Source organism: Anser anser, assembly GCF_964211835.1.
Source record: "Anser anser genome assembly, chromosome: 2".
Taxonomy (NCBI): Eukaryota; Metazoa; Chordata; class Aves; order Anseriformes; family Anatidae; genus Anser; species Anser anser.
Window position 1 is genome coordinate 93,448,141 of NC_139721.1, and position 12,182 is coordinate 93,460,322.

Below are 12,182 nucleotides of genomic sequence, written 5' to 3' on the forward strand. Positions count from 1 at the left end.
CAACCTAATTTTTCTGACACTGTAGGGAATGCACTGCAATAAATACAATATTCCTGAAGTAGCAAATGAGGTAACATCATTTCGTCTTTACTACCAGCTGTTGAAGTTCAGAAAAAATATCTGCTTTCCTTGAGTTATCATCCCTCCAGCACAGTCATAGTCATAGCCACCACTGAATATATATATATATATATATATGAAATCAGTCAGTAGGAGAAAACATAAATCTCAGAAATTAGCAACGTGCTTGCTTTTCAGTTCAACAGTGGTCAGTTGGTCCATACTCTGATTTCTGCGGTAATATGCTACACTCCTTATAAATCAGTGCCACTCTGCTGATACCAAGAATTTTAGCTACTCTGACAGTAGACTAGATGAAGTGAGATACTTCATGGAAATACCCAGTTTTACACACGATTCATGTTCATATTCTTCAAAATGCATTCTGTCCTACCTTGACTTTCCTTTCCTCTTCTTTCTTCTGTACCACTGTTCCCCTGCCTGCCTGAATCCCTCATGCAACCCCATGCCACATACTGCTCCCACTGAAGTCTTCCATTATTTCTGTCAGACAGGGCTTCACAGTGTTTTACTGGGTCAAGTTCCCTTGCTTTCCTGCAGAAAAGTTTTAACAGCAACTCCTGTTAAATATGTTGGCATCTTATGTCAATACCAACAACTCTTTTCTCTCTCAACACCAAAAATATGAAGTTTGAATATGCTTCATTTATTAGGTGAGTACAAACTCATGCAGCCTTACAAGTCTTTATTTATTTATTAATGCTTACTTCTTTGTGTGCAAGCTTTCAGTAGTAACAGGTTCACTTTAGAATATTCTGAGGGATTTAAAATAATCTCTTTTTACATTGAGTAAAAATTGCAGTATTTCAGAAAGTGTTATAGTCTTAAACTCTCTGTCTTTCTGTTTGTGGTACTCTGTACATAAGTTTTTACAAGAAGCTAGCTGTCTCATAAAAACACATTTTTGCAGCGCAGTCAGTCATTCTAATCTTGAAACTTTGATAGAGGTAATTTGAGGAGGAAAGTTGTGCAGCTGGTGAGGATAAAAATAAAATGTTTTTGTTTTGCAGGGTTGATCTTGAAACAATAGCTGGCTGAAGATGTTCAGATGTTCAGGTTTAGGAAAAAATGCAAAAGAAATGGATTAGCCTGAGGTAAAAGGAGTAAAAAATGTATGATAAATATTATGCATAACTTTTGCCAATTAACATCTCCAAATATATGTGTTTACGCTATCAACTTGATGCAGTGTTCAGGCCTTCAAACCTCTCCATAAAGTGCCAAGTAATTGTGTGTCATATATATGATGATATCATCAACAAATTATACTCCCTTCATGTGGAGAATTGACTTATTCTTTATGTAGGATACTAAATGCAGCTTTTGCTGGGCATTACTAACTTGTGATAATCATATGACAAAAGACAGACTTAAATGGAAACTTACTGTACTACTAACAGGTTCTTTGGAAACTGGGTACTGCAGGAGTAATTTTTCTTCAAATCATTTGTAAGTACTTTTTGAAAATTAGAAAATGAATGGAGTAGATGTGTTGAAAGGGATAGATGCATGCCATAAGATGCATTTGGAGAAGACCTGTAACCAGAAAAATGTGCCAGATCTGGACTGGATCTGGAAATAGATTTCTGCCATGGTGGGCAGTAAGATAATTGGATGCAGAGAAAACAAGGAAGATGTTACCAAGGTGGGAAAAGATTTTAATTGACACAGCATTTGTCTTCTATCTGGTAGCTGCTGTAGGATTTTAGAACCAGAAATATGAGATGAAAGAAACTCAATGGGCCCCCAGGTGGAACAAGGAGAAGCCCAGAGGAATCAAGCTCAACTAGTGCTGTGACACTCCCCACAAAACCACGGGTGCTGGTCAGAGTGGTGCCAGGGCAGTGACGTGGCTCCGCACCAGGACAGTGTGGGTCCTGCTGGGTGTCAGAATGGCATTGCCAAAGTGACCACATGTCCTGGCCTCCAGAGAAGCTGCAAGAAGCAGCTTTTATATGGTAGTGCAGTGTCAGTCTTTAGGAGAGAAACAAAGCAGATGGAAGGCAGAAAATTTGCTACCAAGTTGTAAAAATAAGCACATGAAGGGGACTGTGAAAAAGAAAACTGGAAGTGAGTCAGCAAACATTGCTAATATTTTGTTAAGGTAAAAGTTCCAACTCAATCTTTCCACTGAGAAGAGTTTGAAATCGAAAGATGGGAACAAGTTGTATAATCTGGATCTGAATCTCCATTTCTGGATTGACAGCAAGAAACAGGGAGCAGAAACCAGTGGGATCAAATAAGCCAAAAGCAAACCTGTGGATCAAATAAGCCATCTTTTTGTTTGTTTGTTTTTTAAACTAATAGGCCACAAAGCACACAAATTCTTGCATTGTAGTTCTGTTGTTTCTTTGATCAGAAAATGAGGTAACACCATGTCAGAGTAAAGGCATAGTAGTTAAGCAAGAAGTGTGGACAGAATTAAGTCACATTTGGTACAAATTTGAAACAAATATCTAGGAAAGACAAAAGAAGCAGGAGGCATATATGTCCCCTGGATTTTTTTACATTTGGTTGTAGAGAAGCAGTAATAGGGTTTAAAAAAGAGGGGAGAATTGAGAAGGGATGAAAAAAGTCACTCAGATAACAGGATCCCACATGTGGCCAGGTGGTTATTCATGCTGCATGCACAAATCCTTTGCTTTTAATGCACAGTCTAAAACAGTTTAAAAAAAAAAAAGTTTCATGTCAAAACAAACAAAATTATAGTCCAGCCAAACCCCAAGCCTTTACTCAGGAATCATTCTCACTGAAGTCAGCAGGAATTAGCAGCAAGCAAAGACCTTAGGATTTGGCCCAGTGACAACAACTTTGTTGTAGAGCTGAGCACTTACATGCTGTCATCATGAAGCAATTTTAACAGCCTAAGTTTGGAACCCCAGAAGGAGGAGTGGAAACACTGACAGAATATTAACTATAACAACTCCCTGTAGATCTCAGTCCTCCTTTTTCTTTTAAGACAATACAAATGTGATTATACTGTATGTGGGATCTGGTGCTGATGTTAATTTGCCCTCGGTTAGTATCAGCCTCCCTGCCAGATGTATTTCCATATTTGCTTCAAGAGACATAGTACCATTTAAAGTCTTATAAAACAGCTCTATTAAAAAAAAAAAAAAAGAGGAGCAAAATAAATTAATGGAAATTATTAGTAGAAGTAGAACAGCACTTCTTAGCAGAAGTCATGCTTTTTAAAAGGTCTGAGTGGTTCTTATTGAGCTTTAATTTCTCGTAAGAACAATAGTGGAAAATTATGACGTACACTTCATAGATGGACAGACAAAAGATACAATCAAGGATGATTAATCTTACATTTGCAATAATGTTCACCACAGATTATTTAGGAGAAGGGAAAGAAGCAAAACTCAGGCCCTATTATTTTTATTCTTGAAGACTCTCAGCAGGTATATACAGTGTAGCTTCACCTCAGCAGGGCTGCCTGGATTTACATTATTCTGAAATCCAGTCTTTTAATCTCCAAAATTTGTTGTGCCACTTCTACTGGAGCAAAGATTACTAAATGAGCACATCAGGAGTTACCAAAGGGAAATCACTGTTCCATTTAGAAGGTAAAATGGAAAAGAGATATCCAAATGGGGCAGCAAAATGCAGGATTCCCAGAAGGGACCTCAGAGATAACAGCCCAAAATTCCTTCTGTGTCAAGAGGCAGGAGATAACCACGAGTGTGCATCATTCTAATGGGCACAAAGTATGGAGATGACCAGCTGCTTAGCGACCAGATGCCTGAGGTGAAACCCAAAGTAGAAACCAAGATGTTGTAAACGTATCCATTTTGAATATGAATGTTAGAAGGAGATTTTAAAGAAATGGAAGGACTGTTCCTAACCATCTCTTGCTTCCTTTTTGAGCTTGCCTGTTGGCTTCAGGAGAAAAGACTGGAAATTATTCAATTGCCCGACCACACAAGAGTCACATGGAGGTTTGTAGCCAGCTATTCCACCAGCCACTTTTCATAACCTGAATTATAAGAGATCTCTTGCAGCTGGTGCCACCTATGTTGGAACGGCTGTTTGGGGTAAAAGGAAATATAATCCTGGATTTAAACGCAGGATTTACAGCCATTCCCTCTGGTCTGGAGAAGAGCAGCTCTTCTTTGCTAGGTGAGGCAGGAGAAGAAATAGAAGGGAGAAAGCCTTTTCCACCCCCCCACCCCAAAACAAAACAAACAAAAAAAAAAACACCAAGCAATAGGCTTTGGTCATGGATGAAGTGTTGCTTAGGTTGATCTGTAACATGTTTTGAGTTATGCACATGTTCACAGAGGAGGAAGAATTGATGACTGCTGAGGTAAATACACTGAAACCAATATATCTTAGTTTGGGACTATTCGTCTGATTTTCATGATTTGGATGATAAACTTGGGAAAGCTGATGGTAAGCTTCTCTGAAAGATATTCTTGTGAGTCATTAGTTTGAAATGCTGCAAATTTGAGAAAGATGCACTGTTTTTCCTCTCTGCTAGACACAGGCTTAATACAAGCTATGTCTGAGCAACACATATACAATGATAGAACATGTCCACTCTTCCAAAAGCATTTTCCCCAAACTTGAATCAAACATGTTATGAAATTTGAAGAAATACTCATAGAGACTAGATCTCTCAGAAACAGAAATATAGCATACGGTCTTTTCTTTCTAGATCATTGTTTCTAGTAGAGCTAGATTAAAAGAATACAGATGAATACTTCAAAATAAGGCTGTTTGAAAATGTGATAGAAAACTTGACAGTTTTAGCTAAATAAATAAAGGTATTTAATGTAGTTGTTTTGGGGGGAGAATGATTTGCTTAGTTTTTGTTTAAAAAAAACGTTCTGGTTTTCAAATGCCTACAAATATTGTTAGATTTATTTTGCATATGTTGCCTCCTTTTTACAAGCTGTTTTAAAATGTTTAAATGACAGTGAGTCTTTTGAAGCTAATACAAAAATATATTTGGCAGTGAAGAAGAAACAAATTCAGGGTAAGTCACAATTGCAGAATATCTAACACAGAGTTTAATCTTTTTATACCTCAAGACTAAGTACACTATTCTGAACATAATGGAAACAAAAAAGGATTTCCTTGAAATTTGATGGCAATTGCTGTAGTTAATAAATTATTCTTCAAATAACCCCTCAAACCTGCCACTCCCTGGACTTCAGTACTTTGTTTTGCCACACCTTATGCTGAATTTTGAGTCTATATAAAGGAATTTGGAGTGCAAGGCAGACTTTTTCATATTTTTCAGACATTGTATTTCACATTTGTTTCACGTATTTGCTAGTTCTGATTCCTTGCAATATTAGAAGATGTACCCCAAACTGTAAGTTTTCAGACCAACAGCAGGAGGAATTGTTGAGAACTAGAAAAAGTTTTCAGCTTGGTTTAAACCAGACAAGAGAGTTGAACAGAATGGACAAATCTGCTAAGCAAACACACTTTGGGTACATGTGCAGACCGTACCTCTTGATAATTTAGAGGTCTGCCAATTAGATATGCAAACACACAGCTGCCAAGGATGTATTACATCAGTAGAGGGCTGATAACATGTGATTCACAGTGACATTTGTGGGAGAGGTGACAACTGAGCATCTCTTCAGATTTCGTGCTTTGAAACCCTGAGGCTCATTCAGGGATTTTTGCTTCTATGCTCTGATGTGCCAATCAGAGTGTTTCATTGTAGTTAGGACTCTACATGTGAAACAAAATCACAGAAAGAGCCCTGCTTGGAAAGGCTTACACCCTAATTGGGTTTGAGGATCACTGGATAGGTTTCAGAAACAGTGGAGGGCATGGAGGGTAATGTAAGGATGCAGCAAGAGCCAACCAGAGTAGCTGGAGGTACCCAATAAATCAATAACATTATTGTTAGGTATTATGGAAAAGGTCTCCCCTTTGACTAGTCTGATACACTATTCAAGTAGACAGATTTATTTATTTTTTTACAGCAATAACAAACATATTTGTTCCAATGCCAGCTATGCAATCTATTTGGGAAAATACACAAATATAATATGTAGCAGATTCTGCAGTAACAAACATTCCCATTTTGTCTGTAGTGGATTAAAAAGACACAGGTTCCAGGAAAGCTGGCTAGGGCAGACACAAATACACAATAGAGCTAGATTCTCAGACTGTATAAATAAACAGCAATTGAAGTAGTTTAGCCATTTCAGTTTGTACTAGCATTGTATTTGTTCTATTTCTTATTTAGAAAGCAGAAGGTAGAAAAGGGATCAGCTTTTCTTACAGATGTTATCATGGATGCCTTGCCAGTAAACAATACTAACCCCTTAAGTGTTTGAAATATCATTTTATTTTGTTAATGCTATAAGACATGGTGCTTCTCTCATCAGCAAACACATGTAATATTTATGAAATTGCATACTTGTTGGGCATGTCATAATATTATTTTTGCTCATTAAAATGCCAAAGCAGTGCATTTTAAATCCAAACTAGGAAAAAGAAAAAAAAAAGAGAGAGAAAAATAAATAAATAAAACCTACCACCCTCGCCTGTGCTCAAAAATCCCTTACTTTTGTGTCCCCCAGTTTTAACAAGAAAATAACCAACCTCCATGCCCACAAAAGCAAGCACTTTTGTTTGAACATGTTCTTTGTTTGCTCTTAATCAGTGTAGCTAGCTGAAGCCCAACAGTGCTGCCAGGCTAGCTGACACACTGGTAACATCCAGCCCTTCAATAAATCTAGTTAACATCTGAAGTATGTTCAAGGGGTTGGTAGTACAAATTGAATGCTTCTTGACCCAGAAAATGGACTGTACTTGGTAGAATAGATTCCATTTGTCAACACTGTTGCCCTTTCCCTTTTTTGAAAGGGTTTTGGTCTGAGTCCCTTTTGGTAAATGTCTTGTATACCTGACGTGATCTCTAGTGAATCTACACAACAACCCTGCATGTTGAAGTCTGTCTTTTATAACAACATGAGAGTCAAATAATTTGAAAAGTTACTCTAAGAAACTGAAATAAAGTAGAAATAATTCCTAACAGAAGGTGGATGTTTATCTCACAGTGATGAGTGAAAACCACTGACAGAGCAACTTAGTCTCTATAGCTAATAAAATAAGTATGTTTTATAAGAACTGCAGGAATCAAACTGGCTTGATGGCTCATTCCAACTCTGTTAATGCCCTGCATTACTTGTAATCCATTTAATGATATTGATAATGCTAGTGTAAAGAAAGGGATAGAAAAGAGCAAGCAATATTATCATTTTTTGGTAGAACAGTAGCACAGCTGATGTCTTAAAATGAGAGTTTAGTTATACAGTCTGTCAGTAAAGGACAGTCGATAAGCCTGTTTCATTTGCTGTTTTCTTGTGAAAGGTAGTTAAGTGCAGAAATGTATAAAAACAATCTTGTTGTCGTCCCTGTGCCACACAGGAGCCTCTGACGCTGCCAAGGATGGTTAGCCACGGCTGAGAAGGGAGCAAGACTAAGCGTATTGAGAACTAAGCTGACTTGAGCAGACTCCACAAGAGTTGCTCTGAATGCCAAAGCTGATGGTCCAAGCAAACACAATATAATAGAACAGCTTGTCTTCCCAGTTAACCGTTGCTCACTCTGAGATCACTAAGCAGAGAGCTTCAGAAAGGGGAATGAAACATTCATGTGGAGGGATAGGGGGGCTTTCTCTGAGCTTTGAATGATGAGGTGTGATGGAGAAGTTGTGCTAGAGAAACGGTGGTGACAGGTAGGGCACCTATCTTAACATTTTAGTTTGATTTGGGAGTGCAGTTTCAAAGCAAACCTCCTATTTGTTGATCACCCCTCTTTGGTCCATGTGGCACAGCCTTGCTGAGCACAGGCTGCATCTCTTGGGGTTATATCCTGCTCATGCTCCAGGTGTGCAGCAATTGCACACCAGGGCTGCTGGGCTAGGCTGGTTCAGAGTACTCTGTGGCCTGAAATGTATACAGTATGTACGCTGGGTCCTCAGCACCCATTTCATTCTGCAGATCTGCTCTTACTAAGCCACAATGTCTGCTACTATAGACAGAGCCAGAGAGGCAGGGGAAAAAAGTTTGTAGATATCAGGGAAGCAGTTAGGAGCCTGAATAAATTATTCTTTGCAGGGTGGATGACTGGAAATATGTTTTATCTTTCCTAATTGCAAAGCTAGTGATTATAAAACACTTCAAATCACTGATATCTTCCTAAATTCCACAGGAAATTCTTAAAACATAATTGTAGAAAAGAGTTGTATATTTTCAGTGTTTGACTAAAATAAAGTCTTAGTGAGGGCAGGTACAATTCCCATTCAAATCAATATCAGTGGCAACTGTTAACTCTAGGAATGAATTTCAGTAGCTGTCCTCTCACTGCCTGCTGTTTTCTGGTTATAGCAGCTAAAGAGTTATAGTATAGGGAAATTAGGAAACAGAGGAGGTGTTGATAAGCTGTGGTTCATCAGAGCTTCCCAGTCCCTTGAAGCATGAGCATTCAGTAATTCTGAAGAAGATGGAGAATGTGCTGGATGTTACTGAAGAAAAGGTTAATCAAGCTCAGTGTTTAGCTATTTCACTTATCTTTTCCTTGCCTATAGGCTCAGTACGTTCAGTCATGTGACTGATAAAATGTGTTTGACTAGAGACAAACTTTTTTCCCTGTCTAATTTAAAACCACCAGAACATCCTAAATTTTGTAGCAAGGGTTCAGGTTTCTGAGACGTCAGTGTTGTGAAGTATTGTGATGCTATCACAATTCTAGAAAAGCTCTTGTGCTTGTGGGAATTTTATTTTGATTTAATTTATTTGTTTAAATGAAAGATAATTTGTAAGCTTCTCCTCTTCCTTGCAAAGGAGAAAATATGAAAGGCCCAGGAGAATTCTCAGATGTGTTTCTTAAAGTCTTTTCATGATTGGTTTAGGGTTTTGTTCAGTCCTAATAGATGAGTTTTTCACTGAAGTGTTGAAGTACTGTCAATTGCAGAGCATCCCTAGTCTCACCTTTTTCCAAAGTTCAGCAGTGTTTCATTCTATGATTTAACTTTGGACTCATTAATTCTGCAGAAAGAAATTAATAATACTCAAATTTGCATACTTCCCTCTCTCTACTGATAGAGCTGATTCCTGCCTAAGGTGAGCATCTCTATTAGGAGTGGCATCACAAGTATTTTAAATCAGTTTATGTCAGATCAAAATCAGGCAAATTATATGCCTATGTTAACATTTAAAATCTTCTAGTTAAGGAGTGGGCCCAGTCCATAGCAAACTGCAAAATGAGGATCTGCATTTGAGTAGCAACAAGGATGCCCACCTGGTCTGGAAAACGATTTAACAACTTTAGCACAGGACAGAGCTCAAGAGATCTCAGGGTTTTTAACTTGTGCAGAGATGTTTGCTAGGTCTATAGATGTAACTTAGTCAACTTGTTCTTGAATATCTGTGTTCTGGTCTGAACACTGTGGCTGTAGATGCATGTAATATGCACTACTGCACGCTCACCTGAGTGCACGTGTGGACATGAATAGCCTGAGTGCTGTACTCTTTGGAAAATTACTGACTTTTCTGCCTAGGTGAGGAAAGGGTGCTGGTACATCCCTAGACTGGCAAATGATTTTGCACAGGAGAATGCAATAAAGGTAGAAAATGCAGAGCTCCTTAAAACATTCTGTATTGCTGAGCTAGCAAGACACTTGTTTCATGATAAAACAAATACTGTACTGCACAGATTAATCTTCTTTCTGTGGCAGAAGCAGTTTTTTGAAATTTAATAAACTTCATGTGGCACTGTAGAAATGGATGGCAAATCAATAATGAATGCCATTTCAGTCACCTTGTGATGTTGTAATTCTCTGTGTTTTGCAGCACTAATTAGGTCTGACTTCAGTGGAAAGCATTTCAAGAGCAAGGAACAAATTATTACTGAGTCTCTGGTCATCACTGGGGACATGAAGTAATTTCAGTGCTTAATGACCTCAGTGATTTTGGGTGCCATTGACCTAACATCAAAGCAGGAGAAGGAGGTTCTCACATTTCGTTGGTGCTGTTGTAAGGTGGTTTTGGGGCTCAGCAAGTCCACAACTTATCCTTCAGCTGAAAGAGCTTCAGAAACCAGAAACTGTTCTTGCCTCACAGTTGGCATTTAATGACTTAATTGCTCTTATTTACACATTTCCCCACCAGCTGGGCCTTTCTCGCAAACAGGTGGGTATTTCCTTCCTTTGGATCTGGGGCTCCTCCTGTGAGCGCAGAGAGAGCTGTGGCTGCAAGGGGCATGGGACAGGCCCCTGGCTCTGATCCCTCCCAGCTTCCCAAAGTAGGGAAACAGCTCAGGGAGCAGAAGCTTTCTCCAGCAGGGTGCTGCAAAACCCTCTGTGCAGCAAACACAAACACTGTTAACCAGAGGCAACCCTTTGCCCATTTATTGGACTTAGGTTATTTTGGTGTTGTACAACACCAAAAGAGAGCTGGAGCATTCCCCTACTCCAAGAGTGATCTGCCTGCATGTGAAGGTGGGAGAGGGGCTTTCCCACAGGGTGCCTGGAGGCTCCTGTCCCATGGCATGGTTTTGACTGACTCACAAAGACAATAGATGGATCAGAAACAGTAACTGGGAAGAGCAAGTGCTCTGAGGCACTGTCAGTGTGACAGACCAGTGCCATGTTTTTTTGGGAAAGTATATGAACCCCTTCCCTTTATATTAGTGTGAATTATGATTCCCGATCATCATTGTTTCTAACATAAACGGTTTCTAATATAAACCATTCATGCTGGTTTACCACAGACAGTCTGTACGGCATGGAAATTTTCAGTTGTTACATCACATTTGCCCAGAGAGCTGCAGCAGTGATTGAAATGGTTTTGTGATGGTTGAAAGAATGCTGAGGTAAAAGGTGAGATGGAGATATTACACTTCAGAGTTAACAAACATGAAGTAGATGCAAAGCTGGCTTTCCCACAATGTTTTTCTTTTACCCAGACTCTATTTGTGGGCTGTCAGGGTTGATAAAACTGCAGACTTGTCTATTAGATGTGCTGATAGCTTCTGTGGCTCACCTAGTGCCCATCTCAGCCTTGTATAAAACTTTTTTGCGGGAAGGATAAAAGGAGCTCTGATAAGGTATGAGAAAGCTAATGGTTAAAGAATCATAATATAAATTTGAGTTAATGATGCCCTATTGTGATGCTTAATATTCTGACAAGGAATACACAATGCAATGTATAAGAAAATAAGTGAATATCTCTATTAACTAGTATTAATTAATGTCTTAACTACTAGGTGACTAGTTAACTATATGGCTACTGCTCCTTAGACTTTTTTCCTTAAGAAAATTATCAATAATAATAAAAAAATTCTCAGTCAAAACTTCATGTAGTTTCTGTTTCTGTCAAATTCAAGCTATATAACCACATCAAATTTATTTACTGAATTCATTCTTCTTGTAATGTCATATAATGTCTGTCCTTGAAATGGCTTTATAGACTGCTGAAGGACCATGCAATGCTCTAATTTCTCTCATGCTTGGATACAAAGGATATATTCTTCAAATGACTATGTGCACAACTCTCTGCAGTATTTTTTTGCTGTTATACCTGAAAGAAAGAACAAATATAAGCATTTATTATCTATCAGAAAGCATATGTAGAGTGGGTTATTTCCTAATAGGAATCTGTTTGCCTTGCTTTGAAATTGCTAGTTAAATTCTAGAGTCAGTTTTATTATTTTGGTGGTTCAAGGTTTGCTGATGGCTCTTAGGTGCTATAGGTGGGTTCGCTTAGCAATAGCACACACCAAAACCAACAGCCTTGCCTTGCTTCTGTAGATGAAGAGGCACTAATTATAGTTTGGTTATTTGTTGCAGCTGCAGAAGCTGAAACGGTCACTCTCCTTCAAGACCAAAAGCTTGCGGAGTAAAAGTGCAGACAATTTCTTCCAGAGGACTAACAGTGACGTGAAACTGCAAGTGGACTTGATGCCTGAGGTGAGCACGAGCACAGGGCAGCTCCCCAGCTCAGAGAGCCAGGCATCTTCCCCCACCAGAGCCCAGCAGCTGTCAGAAAACAAGGCTCACATCTTCCAGGAGCACATCTTCAAAAAACCCACCTTCTGTGATGTCTGCAACCACATGATTGTTGGTA

The 12,182-nt window shown here is 38.8% G+C and overlaps 1 protein-coding gene across 6 annotated transcripts in view; it reads left to right on the top strand.

The window, feature by feature from the left end:
- STAC (SH3 and cysteine rich domain) overlaps positions 1 to 12,182 on the top strand; it is a 92,351-nt gene that overhangs the window by 32,895 nt on the left and 47,274 nt on the right. For 2 of the 6 annotated variants that reach the window (XM_083827552.1, XM_083827553.1), the window contains one exon: positions 11,906 to 12,179. In XM_083827552.1, the coding sequence (XP_083683678.1) occupies positions 11,906 to 12,179 (274 nt within the window). Of the gene's footprint in view, positions 1 to 1,133; positions 1,176 to 8,149; positions 10,937 to 11,022; positions 11,164 to 11,905; positions 12,180 to 12,182 lie in introns of those variants that run through there. The other 4 variants (XM_083827554.1, XM_083827555.1, XM_083827557.1 and 1 more) reach the window with 4 other exon arrangements.